Source organism: Pocillopora damicornis, chromosome 14 (genome assembly GCF_964200805.1).
Source record: "Pocillopora damicornis chromosome 14, jaPocDami1.2, whole genome shotgun sequence".
NCBI classification, from domain to species: domain Eukaryota; kingdom Metazoa; phylum Cnidaria; class Anthozoa; order Scleractinia; family Pocilloporidae; genus Pocillopora; species Pocillopora damicornis.
In genome coordinates, this window is record NC_142683.1 from 5,927,032 (window position 1) to 5,945,304 (window position 18,273).

The 18,273-nt window shown below is 39.2% G+C and overlaps 2 protein-coding genes across 2 annotated transcripts; both read left to right on the forward strand.

The window, feature by feature from the left end:
• Positions 1-2,862, forward strand: LOC149034163 (uncharacterized). Its single transcript, XM_089193847.1, has 2 exons — positions 1-69; positions 1,975-2,862. Exons 1-2 carry the CDS (start codon positions 1-3, stop codon positions 2,860-2,862), a joined length of 957 nt encoding a protein of 318 aa, XP_089049973.1.
• A 904-nt stretch (positions 2,863-3,766) lies between these two features.
• Positions 3,767-17,888, forward strand: LOC113687079 (polycystin-1-like protein 2). The gene is given in 15 exon segments (XM_089193848.1): positions 3,767-3,791; positions 4,459-5,221; positions 5,717-6,119; positions 6,468-6,665; positions 7,307-7,477; positions 7,935-8,060; positions 8,250-8,447; positions 8,791-9,045; positions 9,399-9,668; positions 10,216-10,665; positions 11,207-11,443; positions 12,185-13,609; positions 14,079-14,247; positions 14,616-14,840; positions 14,843-17,888. Coding segments are annotated over 15 exon segments (6,549 nt in total). The 3' UTR covers positions 16,477-17,888.
• The last annotated feature ends 385 nt before the right edge of the window (positions 17,889-18,273 follow it).

Here is an 18,273-nt window from a genome sequence, read left to right on the forward strand (position 1 = left end):
ATGTGTAGACTAAGGCAAGGATTCCCAGAGGACTATCTGGCTCAATTATTTAATGTATCAGCATCCACAGTAAGAAGAATATTTGTCACATGGGTCAATTTTGTGTCCTTTAAGTTTGGACAAATAAACATTTGGCCCACCAGAAAAGTAATTGATACAATGCCCAAATCTTTTAAGGGAAGGTACAAATCTACTTGAGTCATAATTGACTGTACTGAGGTTAGATGTCAAATCCCAAACAGCTTGCAGTTGAATTGACAACTTTTCAGAGCTTACAAAAATCACACAACTTTGAAAGGTTTCGTTGGTATTTCTCCCAGTGGAGCAGTGACATTCAGAAGTCAACTGTATACAGGTTCTATCTCTGATCGGGAAATTGTGAGATGGAGTGGATTCTTAAATCTACCATTTGATGACAAAGACTCCATTATGGCAGATAAGGGATTCATAGTTTAGGATTTGTTGCCTTTGGGAGTCAGTTTAAATTTGCTACCCTTTCTTGGAGCATCTTCTCAGATAGCTGTAGAAGATGTGGTAAAAACACAGGAAATTGCAATTTTACGGATACATGTTGAACCTGCCTTTAACAAGATTAAGAATTTTCACATCTGGGACAGAGTTGTTCCACTACATCAAATGGGAATAGTTGAAAACCACATGTGGGCAGTGTGTGCATTCTGTTGTAATGCACAACCTAACATAATATCAAAATATCACATTCATGTGAGGCATGAATGAATTCTTTAACCCATAAATTGTCTACAAATCTCTTCTCTCCCTAGATTGTAAGGGGCTACAAATTAGTCATTCAGATAAAGGCAACATTTTCCCCTCTGTTCTGACTATTTATTGTAAGGTTTACATCATAATTGAGTGACTTCTTTTCTGTCTGTAAAGACCATGTTGTCTATGTTGTATTTAAATTATCTTTGGTGCAAAATGTTTAAACCAGTTTGGTTTTAATTTTCCTTTGTATTCTTTAGCATACTTTGAAACAAAGGAGATTAAAAATCAAACTGGTTGGAAAAATTTCAACCCACAACAAATTAAAGCTACAAAACAATAAGAATTTATTCATCTAAGGTATTAATTGCCAGTCAACAAGTAAATTCACGACAATTAAGAATATTTGAATGTAGAAGCATGGTATTATCAATTCCGTTGATAAAAAACGGAGATGTCATAGCAAAATAGCTTTTGCAGGAAAACTGTGGATGACAGGGTCAACCAGATGTATCTGTTCACAAGACTTCACAATCATTGTTGTTATTTGCCAGACAATTTCAATTGAAAAGCTTTGCTTACGCGAACTTAATAAAATATTCAAGGTAATAAGAAAGCAGTTTCCGCCCTTGTTCGGCCCAGAAACTAAGTTTCGTATGTAGTCATGCACTCGCTTCACCGCGTCTCCACAACATTTAAGCCAAAATTTAATCTTTGAGGTTTTTAACTCCTCAGGTTTTCTTCTGAGAAGAGACGCGCCAGGTATATCGTTTTCCGTAAGAAATTTCGCATTTTGAAATATTCGAAGTGCTCGCCATAACAAACGAAGAGGGACGCGATAGTGTGGCCTCTCTGGCCTCGTTTTCATGCAACTCGATCCAGGACTCTCGCGATGTCCGCCATCACCCGATTTGAAAGTCGTGTCAGCAGTCACATGCCAGCAGCTGATTGGCTATATCAAAGACACGTCAAAAATTATCGTATTATCTTTTTCGCGTGTGTTGTTCTGGCTTTTCCCAGGGCAGGAAATCCTTGTATAAATCTTTACATCTTAATATCAACATGTATTTTTTTTCTTTAGTTGGTGATCAGTTCCTTAATTCTCATGACCCTAATGTGTGATTCTGGCTTGATAGAGTATGGAGAATTTGATGCAAGCCACTCCAAGTGTTTCTAGGATTAATACCGTAGCCGTTTATAAAATGAATGAGTTTTTCTAACTTTATTAATCTCACGGTGATAATTACTTAGACGTCAGATTTCTTACACCCTAAGCACAAGAGTAATTCCTATTATGATGATAGTAAAGGTAACAACAGTGATGGTAATGGTAAACTACCTTTTCTAGACTGCTTGGTAAGCCGTGACGACAATTCACTACGGACAACAGTTTACAGGAGACCGACACATACCGACAGATTACTGGACGAGTCATCCTACAACCCGACAACACACAAAGCCACTACTATCAGGACTCTTACCCGACGGGCGCAATTAGTATGTAATACGACAGACAGCTTATCCGACGAGAACAAGTACCTTAACCGTGTTTTTTCAAAGAACAATTACAACGAAGACTTCATCCAACGTAACACTCACAGACCTACTACTACTACCGAAGCTAACGACAAGGCAACTCCTACGACCACAGCTACTATACCATATATAAAGGGCATATCTGAGAACATCTCACGCATCTTACAACCATTCAATATCCGCGTCGCTCACAAACCTATTGTCACACTACGTCAGTTAATGACTAACATCAAAGACAGAGACGAACCGAGGAACAGACAAGGAGCAGTATATAAGATCAATTGCTCCGACTGCCACGCCTCCTATATCGGTGAGACTGGCAGAAACCTCGCAACTAGACTGACTGAACACAAACGAGCGACGAGGAAAGACGATGTCAACAATCACATTGCTCAACATCACCGACTTACGAACCACACTATTGACTGGGACTCTACGCAATGCCTAACTTACAGCACCAACTACTTTCAACGACTGACCCTGGAAAGCTGGTTTACTAACTTGGAACAGACTCCCATCAACAGGTGTCAACTACTACCGGCACCATACAAACGACTCATCCACGACATTAACATTACAAACGAACCGAACAGAACGACCTAACTTCACTAATGGATCCAAACCGACCAATCACGACTGACCTACGCCACTTGAGTCTTACAGCCAATAACATCACGGCAAAACTGACCAATCGGTGTACACAAACCGGACTAAGTACATTCGACTGACAATAAACTTTCACTTGACTCTGATGATGACTTCCGCTCAGGTTATCGAAACGTCAGTCATCACTACCGGATCGTGATTTCACGATGACTCGGCATTCTATTTTTGGGACTTAAAATGTTTACATGAGTAATTCTCGATTTTGATCCCGTAGTGATAAAGAGAAAAAAAAACAAATATATACGAAAAACATAAGAGTAGAATTTCAAGTCAACAAATTTCCATATTAACAATTTTTACTGTCGATCGAAACACTTGACAGCTGAAGACACCGTCTCTGTATTTTTACCTTCATTATCTCTTCCTCTTTCCATATGAATGCTAGGAGTTTCTTCTTACCATCAAGTTTATCGCTATTTTGAAGTTCCTGGTAGTCTTCCGGACCCATTTTGTCATCGCACTGTAGAAACTTGACTTGTATTAGCGTTACCTGGCCTAATAACACATCGGAGAAGACTTTCAGAAAAAGACGGCAAAGTCCCTTAAATCTTCGTCTTTTTTATAGGAAATATCTCTCTTTGTTTTTTTGTACGTCACGTTGACGTTAATTATATCGCCCATGTCTAGGTTCTGAGGAGGTCATAAAGATAGATGAGGACAGTTAGGGATGTGGTTTGTTGACTTCTTTTTCCCTTAGGCATAAGATGAATAAAATTTCATGCTATGCGTTATTTCTGATAGAAATTTCAAAGGATTGGGGCTGGTATTTCAAACAGTGCTTCAAAGCTTTTTCTTTAATTATCGCTACAAAGCGTTAATGGTGTGAACCGATGGTATAAACATGCGTGCATTCAGGCCAATAAAAGGTAATAAAATCGTTTTATGGGTAACTGACTAAGTAAATTAAGCCAATCCTTATTAAACTGATTAGTAGGATGACCTAGGCTTTTCAGCTAATTGAACTGTAGAGAACGATCACGATCTTGCGTCAGTGTCTATCATTTGGGGATATCAGTGTTAGTCTCGGTCAATGCTAATACAGTTATGCGTTACTGACGTGCTCGAGTGGTTCCTTTGTGCAGGGATTCTGAAGAATCTCTAGAAGAAATTCGATCCCCGGACTTCTCAATCAGGATCTTGTTTTCAACCAAGGCATGCTGTTTTCCACATCTGCGTTCAGAGCCGGCCTCTGAAACCCCTTCTATGTTGGAGACCAATGCTAAGTCAAATTTGGCGAAGTTTAACCGTTAATTCAACGATCTCTTCTCGTTCATTTGAGAACCAAACATGATTTGTAGTAGTAGCCATTATGGCCAAAATATGTGCACTGAACCTGTTTCCAGTCAAAAGACGACGCAAGGATTAGACCTTATTGGGCAGCTGATTTCACATATATTATGTAAAGGAGCACCCCCTTTCACCCAGAGATGTTGTTGTGAAGTGTCTGTTGCTGTTACAATATAAATTGCTCGTAACCTTTTAACCACACATTAAATATTTAAAAACTCTTTAGCATACCTTATTATTTCACAGATAAATCTTGCAGTCCTCCAGAAGTCAAAATAACTAATTTACCAGAGAGAAGAGCGAGAGAATCTGCTGTTTCCATCTTGCGTTCCAAAGATTTTATTATCCAGGCTTATGTCGGAAAGGCGGAGTGTAACTCTTCACAAGCACTACAATTTGCGTGGTATCTATTTAAATTTGAGGTAAGAGCTTCAGGAAAGGTCCAGATACAGGAGACAGTTCTCTTGGATTCAAGAATTACAGAGTGGACCTTGCAGAAACGGATGCTTGATTACGGGCAGTACTACGTGGATGTTAGAGCAACTTACTCAAACCAACCTTCTGTGATTAGCAGTGCTTTAGGATTTTTTACAATTAGTAAGTCTCAACTTATAGCCGACATTGCAGGAGGGAACAAAGTCACAAGAGGAAAGGGAAATCCCATTTCATTGGACGGATCAGCCTCTAGAGATCCAGACGTAGAGCCTGGTAACCATGCATCGATGCATTTCACGTGGCTGTGCAAGAAACGTCAAGAGCACTTTCCCAATGGTTCGTTGCACTCGCTACCAGTGATTAACAACTCTCTGGGTCCTGGTAGTGGTGGATGTTTTGGAACCGGTGTTGGAAAACTAAGTTCCAATGGTTCAATAGTGAAATTGGACACGAGTCAGATGACTGTTGGTGAGATGTATGACGTCAAGCTCATCGTTACAAAGGATAACAGAATAGACGACTTCATTCAAGAAATTAAGATTGTCAGCGGTAATCCACCACAAGTGACTATCCGGTAAGTACCTATAAGAATTAATAACTTAATTCTATTTTGAAATATTTTGGCCAGTCTAAACGAATTTTTTAATGAATTGGTGTCGTTTGATGATGAAAAATCATACCTCTAACTTATTGTCAAATTTTTGAACCGTAATTCTGGGAATAACTGTTAGTAAATCGATTTCACAGGAATTTATATAAATAAACCATTTGCAGTTTTAGTGAACAAATTGCCTCTTCCCAACATGAATTTTCATGGCTACTTCCTCTGAACTGTCATTTTAATTTACTCTAAGCGGTTACCTTCAGAAATATTTTAAAAGCCTGACTGCTCAAAAGGAAGCGTACAACGTATACTAGCAATGCATGTGTGCAATGCATTTGTGCAAATTATTGGTTGAGAATGGCGTACGTATCGTGTGTTGTATAGATTCAGATAAGCAACAATAAAAACAACAACAACAACTGCGATGCCACTTCCTTTCGCAACTTCATCTCTATTACATCATAGATGCCTAATTAACTGTGAGAAGATGGCAAGCGCCTCTACAAGAATCAGCATTGTAACTACGTGCGAGGGATTGGCGTGTCAGACAGCAACCTATAGCTGGCAGCTTGTCATTGTGAATTCCATTGGACATGAGCTCCCAGGAAATATCCTGACCCATAACATGACAGAGACGGATATGGATCTTCCTGGTATTATCATCAAAACAAATCAACTGCCTCCACTCATTAACAGTGAGTGGATTTATCGATTGAAAGTCTGGGTCTCGCAAGACCACGGACCCGCTGGAAATGCAGCTTATCAGTTCAGAGTGAACGCTTCGCCAATTCCCGGAAATTGCACTGTGACTCCGAAGAGTGGACAGGCATTGAAGACGGCATTTTCAATTTTATGCACTGGTTGGCAGGTGAGAAATAAAATTTCCTGTTCCTGACAGGCAGGTAACAAATAAAATTGCTTGTTCCTGACAGAATTCTCTTGTACGACGACCAAAAACATAAAGAGCAAACCTTGCCAACCTATTTAGCAATCCTTTGACATGCGACTTCACATGAAAGCCAGGAGTTTCTAACCAAATCTGATCTTTCAGTGTTGGTACGTTTTTCTTCCTGCAGTTTCCTCCTTCACACTTTCAGGCTTTTTATTCTAAGTTCAGAAATGAATTAATAAAAGTAATCAGTCGATTAGTTCATATCATCATTGACCGCCGGTTTCAAACATTCTACAAAGATTATACATTTCTTATATTTTTAAGGATCCACATCAACCTCTGACGTATCAGTTTCATTACAAAACGGACCATGGCTTGTACACCGTCGTGCAATACGGGTCTACTGATCACGTGTCAACAGTGCTTCCCTCAGGAAAGAGAAATGGTGGATTTATCATTGATTTTGAAATTTTGATAACAGACAGTCTGTTGGCTTCCAGCAACTATGTTCTCCACCTAAAGGTGATTGTTTTAATACTTGCTAGCTCTGTCTGAAATTCCAAATAGTATAGAAAAATGTTTACCATTATTTGAGTTCAAAGGATACGATGATCAGAGTAAGATGTAAATTTTCCACGGAAAAACTTGAAAACTTTTGAAAATTCGAATTACTAGCAACTCGAACTCTTAAGGAAGGGCAGGTAATCGAACATCATTAGGATATTTTCCTGAAATATAAACAAGTAAACTATGCAATTTCCAAACTGGGTGCAATTTGAAAGTTTTGCAATTTGCAAACATTCTGTGATTTTGGTTGATTTTTTGTTAATTTTTTGTTTTTATTGCTTGCCTGTTTGTCTGTTAATTTCTTTTTGCCTATCAGTAAAACCCCTTGCGAGTCACTTAACGCTGCTCTCGTGTCATGTCACAATGACGTGAAAGGGGGGCCACACTGTGTCAAAAAGAGGGTACTCAATAGTTTTCGCAATTGAATATTGTAGGTTGTTTGCCTTTAAAAAAGCTTGACCAAGGAGGAAGGGGGGCCGGGGTCATGGGCATCCCAGGACCCCTCGCCCGTAACTTCGCCCCAGTGTGATACTTGATAAAGGGGAAAGTTAGTTGTCAGTGTATGGGAAACCTATGTTACCTTTCCGTGCTTTTAGGTCGAGCCGCCGCCTGCTAATGACAGTCTCAGTGGACTTGCAGTTGGAAACAATAGCCAGTTTAACATTTTGGTCAAGTCAGGGAATGTTGTAGGTGCTACACAACTAGCAAATGCTGTGTTAGGAACAGTCGAGGAATCAAATTCTACGTCTACCGAAGACAAGATAGAGGTATTTGTACTTATCATCCTCTCAAGCTATCTGTGACTATGCATTCGTAACGTCTAGGTCAGGGTGACCCTTAGAAAGACAGCCATGGGTTGTACTACCTGACGTTTCAGAAGCTCGACTGCAAGTCATCTAAAGTCAACTTCTCGCTCAGAATCGATTGAATTAACAAATTTGGAATTACTACAAAAAATATAGCAATATATTTAATTGAATCAAATTTTACAACTGCATGTTAAAAAAGCATTTTTCTCCTCTCCCTTTTTTTCCTTTTCTTTTTTTCAACCAAAGAAGGAAAGAAAAATGTCTTGACCTCGTTTTGCCTACAACACCATATTTTGTTACCAATTTTTCTCTTTAAGAGGTGCTGAAGTGGCACGGGGGAGGAGGGAAAGGGGTTAAATGATCCTTAGTAAGGGTGTTATTCAACGTTAGGCTAATAGGTCTATTGGTATTTCAGATCAAAGACTCCATTGTGCGAAGTGTGTTAAATATTCAAGTGAATAATTTACAATCCTTGACTCAAGTGACGTCTGTGATCGCACGAGCCACACTGGAACCGAGTGAGGTGACATTTGATACACAGGTATGTACAGCGCTTACACATCGAATTCGGAGCGATGCTCCACCGATAAATGCTGAACTCTCTTCATCGAGAGGTCTCATTGTCTCAATTACATGATTACCTCAAAGAAAAGGGGTAGCCGAATATTCTTCTAATATTTGACGTTCATTGACTGCGAGACTTGAAAACAATCTTCCATCTATCTTTTAGGATCTTGCTCTTCAAACTTTAAGATCTATGACGTCATTGTTACGAAGCAAGACCAAAGAAGATTACGGTTCAGAGTCTGTCCTAGTTGAACAAGGCGGGGAGAACCTGGTACTGAGTCTGGGTAACATTCTCAACTCTGCTTCTCAGAAGGCAAGTGTGATCGAAAGAACAGCGGAGACATCGGAAATACGGTCCAAGGTGAATACCTTGCTTCATTGTTTTCTGAGCATTCTTCTCTGAATGTGTCCAAGCCTTCATTAATTCGTTGGCTCTTTCCCTGTTTCTTTGCGCGTTCTTCTTGGTGTTTTCATCAGTTTGTTCATTCATTTAGACAGTTTCCATCCATTTATCCCTCCACTTATTCATTCATCAGTTCATTTCTTCTTTCATTTAACCCTTCGTTTTCATCTCCTCTTTCACTCTCCATTTTTCTCTTTCTGGCGGTGTATGTGTATCTTCAACGCGAGGTCCGACACTAAAATCAAATACAAATATATACTCCCTCAGTTCCGTGTTTTTTTTTTTTTTTCGTTTTTAACAGAGCGAAAATGTCTCGAAAGACACAGCGAAGCTTATCGATGATGTAAGCGTTGCTCTCCTATCAAAAATGTTAGTGGACCAGGAACCCAACCGCGTGCAAACACAGTCCTTGAGCATGGTGCTCAACAGACTTAGTCCTAGATCACTGGGAACAGCGACAAATTTTACAGACGATCCTTATGCAGGAGAGTTCAAATTCTCCATCAACGCCATAACCGACGAGAGAGCGAGAGATGCTGAGTACATAGACAGTGTGGTAAGCAAAGTGAGCTTTCCCAGGAGATTTGAATGATTTTAAATTTGTAGTTATATATGGTTTACTTCTTAGTTTCGTGGGAAAAACAAATGATTCGTCAGACAAATTTCGGATACCTCTCCCCTCTTATTAAAGAAGCTATCACACAAAAACTTTCATCAGTCTTTCCAAAACATGCATTTCTCTTACCCAGTTCTTAAAGGATTTCTTTGCGAAACTTTAACTGACTGGCTACTTTTTGGCCGTTGCTTTTACAATATATGTATCAAGGGTTCTATGCATCACTTCTGTGACGGCATCGACGCAAAATTCTACTATAAAACACAAAGTTGGTTTTCTTATTTTTCTATCAGATGACTCTGAGTACATTCAATCCTTTTACGTGGGACGACAGTGCAGCCCGTGTTGATTCTAACGTCCTCAGCTTGACCATAAAAAACCACGAGGGTCAGACTTTATCAGTGAAAGATAGTGACGAATATATCGAGATGAAGATTCCACGTGAGGGCAATTTTCAGCCCGAAGGAAGTGGCTTGTATTTTACTAAACCCAGTAGTGAAGGAAAGATGCAGTACCATGTAGTGAGCTTGCAGCATGCGGACGGTGGCGCTGTAAGATTTAGAGTAAGTATTATGTCTTAAAATTAACAAGAAACTGATTATGGAGGAGAGAATACGAGGACACCTTCCTTTAAAGGGAGAATGTGTTCAACTTATGAGCAATATCTTTCAGAGGGCAGCAAGTAGAGGCGAAAATTGGTTAGGTGTTGTTTAAATGAATGCTTAAGGAGGCTTAAATGTTTTCTTTTTAAGATACTGTAAGAATAAGGGATGAAAATTTGGATTTACCCGCTGTAAAACTTATTCGATAAGTTTCATGAACCCGAACCATAGTGATCATAGCGAAAATCCGAAGAAAAGAGAATAGCAAAAAGGACTAAAAAGAGACTTAATGTTAAGCCAACAGCCAGAGGCGCAGAAAAAAGCGGGTGACCAAGATAAGCGGACTAGCTCTAGTTTTGCAAGTGACCAGTTAAAGGGGCGGTATCATTATTTTACACCAGTCCATAATGAAGTGATTAAAAGCAGTGCAACCCTGGGACACCCTTGATGCTCAATTGAAAGCTGCCTGAGAATAAAATGGTTGCTCATCAAATCACTATTCTTTCAGATAAAACCAAGTGAAGGCAAAGTCATCTTTAAAGTATTCGTGCGATATGGCCAGCGACCAACTGTCAAAGAGCATGATCTATCAAAGCAAATTCCGCATCCTTCATGCTTGAAGTCCTCCCAGGGTTCTTACAGCCATTGCAGGAACGAGGCGTACGACGTCCTTTTGTTACCTGACAAGGTGAACAAACCAGGAAAGTACTTTATTGGCATACTGTACGAAAATGATGAAGGAGAACTTCAGAGTCGACGTAAGAAACGGTCATGTTCCGGAGGGGGCCGCCAAAAGAGATCATGTGTGGAGGTTAAGGAAGCACCAAGACCTGAGAACATCACTGTAAAGCCAGTTTACGACCCAAAGACAGACGTGAATTATTCATTGAGTCTGCTGAAAGAAAACTGTCTGTTTTGGGACAGTAAAGAAGAACGTTGGTTATCAAGAGGTTGCAAAGTAGGTTTGTCTAATATTGCTTAAACCCAATTACATAGACAAGCATCACCCTCTCTTTTTTGCACCTCTTAACTGACCAAACATGAGTTGTCTCAAAAATTGAATGGGAGGAGGGGAGATGTTGAAAGATACTTATGACATATTTCATAGGGTGGGTTAAAATAATGGGAAAAGACAATTTGTGGTTATAAAAAATATGCCATCTTGAAATTCCACAGTAAAAGTAATTTCTGAAAGGAAGGTTAGTGTAGATCGTCCTGTGTTCCATGTGACGTCACAGTTTATTTACCATAGTGACTGATTTGCCTAAGCAAAGTTTAAGTTTGTAATCACTGAAAAACAAAATGCTGATATTAAATTCTCTTCAAAAATGCAATCTCTGAAAAAACTAGTGCAAAAAATTATCTTTTTTCAACTGTTCCTTGCCTCACATTACTATATTACGACGGGATTTCGGTTTTAAGGAGTTCGAGTTATTCCTATCTTTTCGATATGAAAACAATTTCACCCTCTTATCCTTTGACCGTTTGATCTTTTGCAGGTAGGCCCAGGGTCAAAGGTGTCATCCTTACATTGTTTGTGTAATCATCTGACGTCATTTGGTGGAGGTGTCCTAATGATGCCGAACAAGCTAGATTTTGATGTAGTCTTCTATGAACTCACGCGCCTCCATGAGACTGGAAATGTTGCCGTCCTTGTCACAATAATTGCAGTACTGCTATTGTACTTTTTAGTGGTAGTATTTGCAAGGAAATATGATAGAAAAGATAGGGCCAAGGTATGGAAAAGGTAGAACTTATATTTTCTATTAAATTAAGAACAGACTTTAAAAGAATGAAATACATTCAGCTGTCAAATTAAGAAAAGTAATAAAATTAAAAGCGTAGTAACCACCGATCAAGTGGAAGTAAGAATGACTAATACATTAATGTAAACATGAACAAAGAAGGAGTTTTCATTTTGTGGGAAAAAATCAGTCAATTTATTATCATTATTACCCAAAATTGGAGAAGAACATGGTCTCGAAGGTTCGATGCACACGTGGTCGCATCAGAAATGATGATAACGGTAATGCTTTTCTACACATACTTTTAAGCATGATCTTAGGGGAGGTCTATCACAGACAGATGCTAAGCAGTATAGGAAGTTAGTTCCAAAAAAAAATCAGCACAAGGTCAAAAAGTAGAAACATTGAAACAACTAGGCGATGCAACATTGCAGCTTCATTATTTTGTAACAGATTTGACAGTCCCTACGGAATTTTCGCCCCATTAAAGACCCATCTCATTTGCAATTTGGTTTCGTCCCTTTATCCTGAACAAATCGTGTTCCTTATTGCTTTACTGCTTCATTGTTTCTTGTTAACTTTTTTACTTCCCTATCGAAGGAAGATTTTATAACCTTCAAATGCAAATCCTGCAAAGCTGCGTCACTTTCTGCTACACGGTAATGATATGAGTTGAATATATTGGTAAATGAAACTGATCTAAGCAGGTCACCGCATTTTTTTTATTCTCAGAGTGGTCCTGTTTTCCATCTACCTTCTTCTCACGACGCAAATGAATTTAATTACCAATTGACATTGGCCACGGGAGTATGGAAGAATTCTGGGACTGATGCTCGTATCGTTATCACCATTCATGGAAACGAGACGCAAAGTGAACCTCTAATGTTGCACAAGAACACGATAGACTCAAGGACGTTGCTGGCGCGTGGAAACGAGGATACATTCAGGATTCACCTGCCGATGTCACTGGGTGAAATTGAATACATTCACATATGGCACGATAATTCTGGAAAATATCCTTCATGGTTTCTTAGCCATGCGATTGTCAGGGATCTCCAGACGGGTAGAAAATTGACATTTTTTTGCAACGATTGGTTTGCGGTTGAGAAAGGGGACGGTAAAATAAACAGAATTCTAACCCCTGTAGGTTCGCAGGAGATGCAGACGTTTAGTTATTCTTTGAGATCGCAAGGCTCCAGAGGTTTTTCCGATGGACACGTTTGGCTTTCGGTTGTTACTAAGCCACCGAGGAGTCAATTCTCACGTGTCCAAAGGGCAACATGCTGCCTTTGTATATTGTTTTCTGCAATGTTAGCAAATGCTCTATTCTACCGGACGGACAAAGAGCCAGATCCTACCTTACAAATTGGTCCGTTAAAATTCAGCTGGAGACAAATAATGGTGGGAATTGAAAGCGCCCTGATAATAACTCCAGTAAACTTAATGATTATGACATTTTTCAAGAGGAGTGGCGAGAAAACTCCGAATAAAGTCGACGTAAAAAAACGGAAAAGCAGTCCTGCTCCCTTTTGCGGCAAGTCGTCAACTACCAGTTCAGGGGATATTCACGACGTTGATGTCACGCTAAATGAAAAGAGGTCATATTTTAATAAAAAACCCCAAAGTCAGGCTGATGCCAAGAAGAAATTTATGCTCCCTCACTTCTTTATCTACGTTGCTTGGTTTTTGGTCCTTGTTACTGTTTCTGTGTGTGCCGTCTTTACGTTCCTCTTTAGTTTGCAGTGGGGAAAGGATATTTCGAACCAGTGGCTTTCCTCGATGTTTGTATCTTTCGCCCAAGACCTATTTGTCCTCCAGCCTATGAAGATATTGATTATTATGGTGTTAACTGCTTCTTTGTTTCGCAATAATAATGAAACTGAAACTGTCAGCCACAATAGTGAAGGGAAACTGCAATCAGAAATAAAATCTGTCAGCGAAAATCAGAGTGTTGAAGTAGAGATACCAAAAGAGGGTGACCTTATACTTGCAAGAGAGTACAGGACAAAGGAGGCAAAGATGTTTTCCTTTTTGAGAGAGCTTCTGGGATATCTTCTGTTTCTCTTTTTGTTTATAATTGTGTGTTACGGAAGCAGAAGTTATCATGGATATCTCATGACTATGGATCTAAAAGATACCCTTCTAGACTTTTCTTTGGTAAGTAGCTCTAAATCTTAGGGTAACTGACTGATTCTGTTAAATTTAAGTGTCCCTATTTGAGAGTCATAGGGAGACTGGAATAAGGCAGTGATGAGATCAATCGTATTCCTCGGCCAGGGCCTGCGTTTGCTTAGTGTAGATGATATGGGACGTTTTTGGATTTTTGTCATTACTCCGAGAGTTCCACCAAGCACATTTAGATATAACTATACTCGATATAATACTGTTATATTTCATTTTAAAGCAAGATTTAACTACTGAAAATCCCCTATACGAAAGTCGAAGTTTATTTCGGAGGTGGCTGTTATTTAGCTGCTCTTAAACACTTGTAACCACTCACATTCAATTTTAAATTTATCGCGTTATAATGACGCAGCATGTTACTCTTCCTCCTCTAAGAGACCCCGGTATGTGTCCCTTTTGATTCGTTGTCATTGCACATTTCAGAACGTTTTTTCTTGCCTAGGCTCACGATCCACGGTATTTCTGGGAATGGCTTGATACTCAGTTTGTGGACGGTGTCTACAGCTGTAACTGGTACAACAACGACAAAATCAAAAAGCAAGAGTACATTGGCAACAAGATGTCTCTTCTCTTAGGAATGCCTCGCTTGCGACAACTAAGGATACAGAAAGGTAAGTATAACATTATTTAGGTATGTTCAATCTTATAAATGTAAAATTGGTGAAAATCCTCGTCGGCGGTGAAACTAGGAGCAAGAAAATTGTGGTGATTATCTATAATAAACTTCACAATACTATCCTGTTTTTAGTGCATATATAGCAAATGTTGGAACCTAAAATTAATGAAAGAGAAGAAAAGAAAGAGTGGGAATAAAGGAAAACACTGGATACGAAAAGAAATAAAAGAATAAAGGAAGGGTAGATTCCTCTGATTATGATGATGAAATCTTCGCTCCAGCAACAAGAAAGAATAGTACACAAAGCAATTAAAGTTGTGAGGAATATTTTTAGACATTAGTTTACATGTTTTTTTTCGTCAGATTCTTGCATTGTTCCAAGGATAGTGCGAGGCATCATAAACAGGGGCTGCTACGACCTCTATGATTTCGATGAAGAGGATAAAACTCCTGCAAACCTTCCAGGCTGGAGGCCCTTCAGTGGTTCTGTAGAATGGGCAAATTTTTCCGAGCTATGCCCACTGCCATGGCAATATGTGCCAAACGAGGAACTCCGCAGCTCACCGAGCTGGGGTTACTTCAATTTCTATGCGGAGGTGGCTATGTTGCAGATCTAGGCTCCAATAGCAGTACAGCTCAGGCAGTCATCTCCGACTTGATAGAATACGGTTGGATCGACCGGCAGACCCGCGTCGTCCTACTTGAGTTCACTATCTATAACCCTAACACGGGCTACCTTATCATTTCAGCGTACCATTTTGAAATATTGCCGACAGGGTATGGCTATCCTTTTCCAAAGATAGACACTCTTCTGCTGACAAGTACTGAAACAGGCTTTTACGAGTTTTACCTGATTTGTCAGTTCTTATTTATCATGATGGCATTCGTATTTTTCATTATCGAGATGTACAAGCTATATCGAGCCACGTGGACCTATTTAAGAGATGTGTGGAACTGGGTGGAAATTCTACGAATATTTTTGTCGGTACTGGTCGTGGTATTCTACATAATAAAGTCCAAGCTGATACTTAAACTCGCTGCTATTGTGAAGGAAAACCCATTCGCCACCGTAAGTTTTGGAGAAGCTGTTACCTGGAGCCATGCAGAAACCACTGCTTTAGCCATTGCAGCTTTCTTCACAACCTTGAAACTTCTACACGTAATTCGCTTTAATCAGCAGGTCTCCATAATGATGTCCTCTTTTCGCGTTTCTAAGAGTTTATTGTTGTCCTATTCTGTGATTTTTATCATTATTTTTGTCTCATACGCTCAGATGGGGAAGCTGGCGTTCGGCAACCACATTCATGGTTACTCATCAGTCTACAATGCATTGTTTTCAGAAGTCATCGTGTGCCTTGGCGGCCAAATGAGATTTCATGAGTTAACAGGAGTTCATCGCTTTTTGGGTCCTTTATACGGTATTTCCTTTCTTGCCCTGATGTCTTTCATTTTTATGAACTTTTTCGTGGCAATTTTGAACAATTCTTTCGAAGACGTCAAAAGAAAAACTGATAAACAATCCAAAGAATTTGAGATGACTGATTTTATACTCGAGAGAGTGCGTGAGATGTTAAGAATTAACCAGCGAGGGAAAGATGCGGGTCATAATGACTTAGTGAGAGAGGATGACATAGCTTCAACCAATTCCCAGGACAACTTCGATTTTCCTCGTAGACAAACGTCCGAGGACGGCGGCTCAAAATCTAACGAAAACTTGAGCGCCTCGGCAAATCAGACACCCATTACAAAATCCCCATCACAGCATTCAGCAACCAAGTTGGAGTTGGGGAAATCGATTAATTCTAAATCTTTAAAAAGAACGCCCGAAACACCCGAAAAAGTTTCTTCAACTGAGCTCGATTTGGATTCTTCATTAGTACACTTGTTTGAAAGGATCGGTGTGTTGGCCGGTGATCTCGCAAGGGAAGATGAACAACTAGATGTAAAATTGCTCTATGTGATCAGCCAATTGTCCCTTAGAAACAATCGTGAAATTTCATGTCAAGGAACTTCATCAACACTATATCGGATCGAAGAGTCTTCCCCTGCAGCAACCACTTTACAAGACAACATTGAATGTAACAGGAGCAGGGAGTCAAAAAATTCTTCAGAAGATGAAATTATGAACTTTATTAGACGCAGATCAACTCGCGAGCTACCAATCCACTTAAAAGCCGGAAGTTTTTACCATCAGCTTCAAAATAATCGAACTGGTGCCAAATGAGAAAAATAAGTATATCAATTCTTCCGTGAACTTGTGTTTTTCCTGGATGTACTTTTAGCTTATGACCACCTCAATATGAGTCCCATTAACAAAGTCCTTAAACATATGAGCGAAAGGTTCTCCGAATTAAACCACCAATTTCTCAACATTGTTACTATGAGCACAAGTGTTGGGATTGGTACAGTGCCTCTTTTGTAAACCAGTTTTGCTTGAACTAAATTTCCATTTTTCGTTTCAGAGAGCGAAGAATGATTTCGATTGAATGTAATTATGCTAGTCACGATCAGTACTTACGATCAAATTAATCAAAGATACTCAAATCAAAAACTCAGAAGGGAAATTCCTTGCTTGTGTTCTGTAATGTAACAGGTCATTGTAATATTCCTTAGCTGCAAATCAGATTTGAACATCTAACTCAATTGCTGCCAAGAAACGGAGGATTTTGTCTGTTATTTAGACCATTTATATATTTTTTTTCTATCCTTATGGGAATACGTTGATGATGGTGAACGTCACGCGTCTACAGAAGCAGAGGTACAGGGTCGTATCTAAATGCAGAAAAGTACATTTTTAACTGATCATCACGTCATCATCATTTTCATCATCACTATTAACATCGTTATCATGAATACTATCATCTTGATCATCGTCATCGACAGTGACTATATAGAAAGATTATACAGGATTTATCGACGTACTCATAAATTAATTCTCAAAAAAACTATATTTCGAGATGTATCAGCCACCCATCATTGGAGAAATCTCATTGTTTTGAAAGAAACTTGCTTTGTGTATCCTTATAACGATTTAACACTTTTTTCGTAAAGACTGACTTTCTTTGAGTAGTTGTTCAAGACGAGAAAAGAGAACAAGTTTATCTGCAGTAACAGCGTTAGCAGATACATTCAATGTATGACAATTAAAAAAGATTTTGCATGAACCTTTTTCGATCCTTTGCTGACATTTACTACAAATTTTGAATGGTGTTACAACTCCAAACGATTTCTTAACTGACGAGTTACGAGTTACGATGAAAGAGTTAACGCTGGAAATAACTCAGTTGCCCGGTATTAAGCAGTCAATATTACGAACTTTTTTCTTTGCCGGCACAATGTTTCCAAGCATTTTGTTGTTAAACTTAGTACCTTACCGTTTCGAATGTAGTTATAGTTTTATGTGACAATCCTCTGACTGGCTCGATCACGACACCATTTAAATCCGGTGGTTTGGACCTTCCCTGGCATCCATACCATACGCAACTAAATTTCTACTTCGCTCTTCCTTTCCGTTGATTCTGTCATTTGACTCCAGTTCAAATAGGACTAAAATAACTGTTCAAAGGCTAGGCTTAGACAAACTTGGTTAATAAGTAAAGAATTGCCGTATTCTTGTACACGCTTGATTAAAAAAAAAAAAAGCATTGCGAGCTTCTACTAATCACTGCAGAAAACGTTGATCTTGTATGCACAGTCTTCAAGTGTGTCACCGTTCACGCTGTAACATAACTTGAAGAAATTTTGATGCGTTGTAGTGGAAGAGCATCCTTTCTCTCGAGCCTTCATGCAAGCAGCTTAAAAAACTGTACACGGCTCGTATTTGATACCATTTGTTAACGAACGGAAATAAAGTAATGATAATTGAGAAAACGCTGGAACAAACGGGGCTCCAGCTCATAGGCAGGTATATTTTCAATGAACCTCATTTTTTTTAGTGGGTGATAAAACTACTTCTATGCTTTTCAGTCCCTCCCGTTCCTACATTTAGTGTCGGTAGTTTTAAACGAGCTTCTTCCTTTTT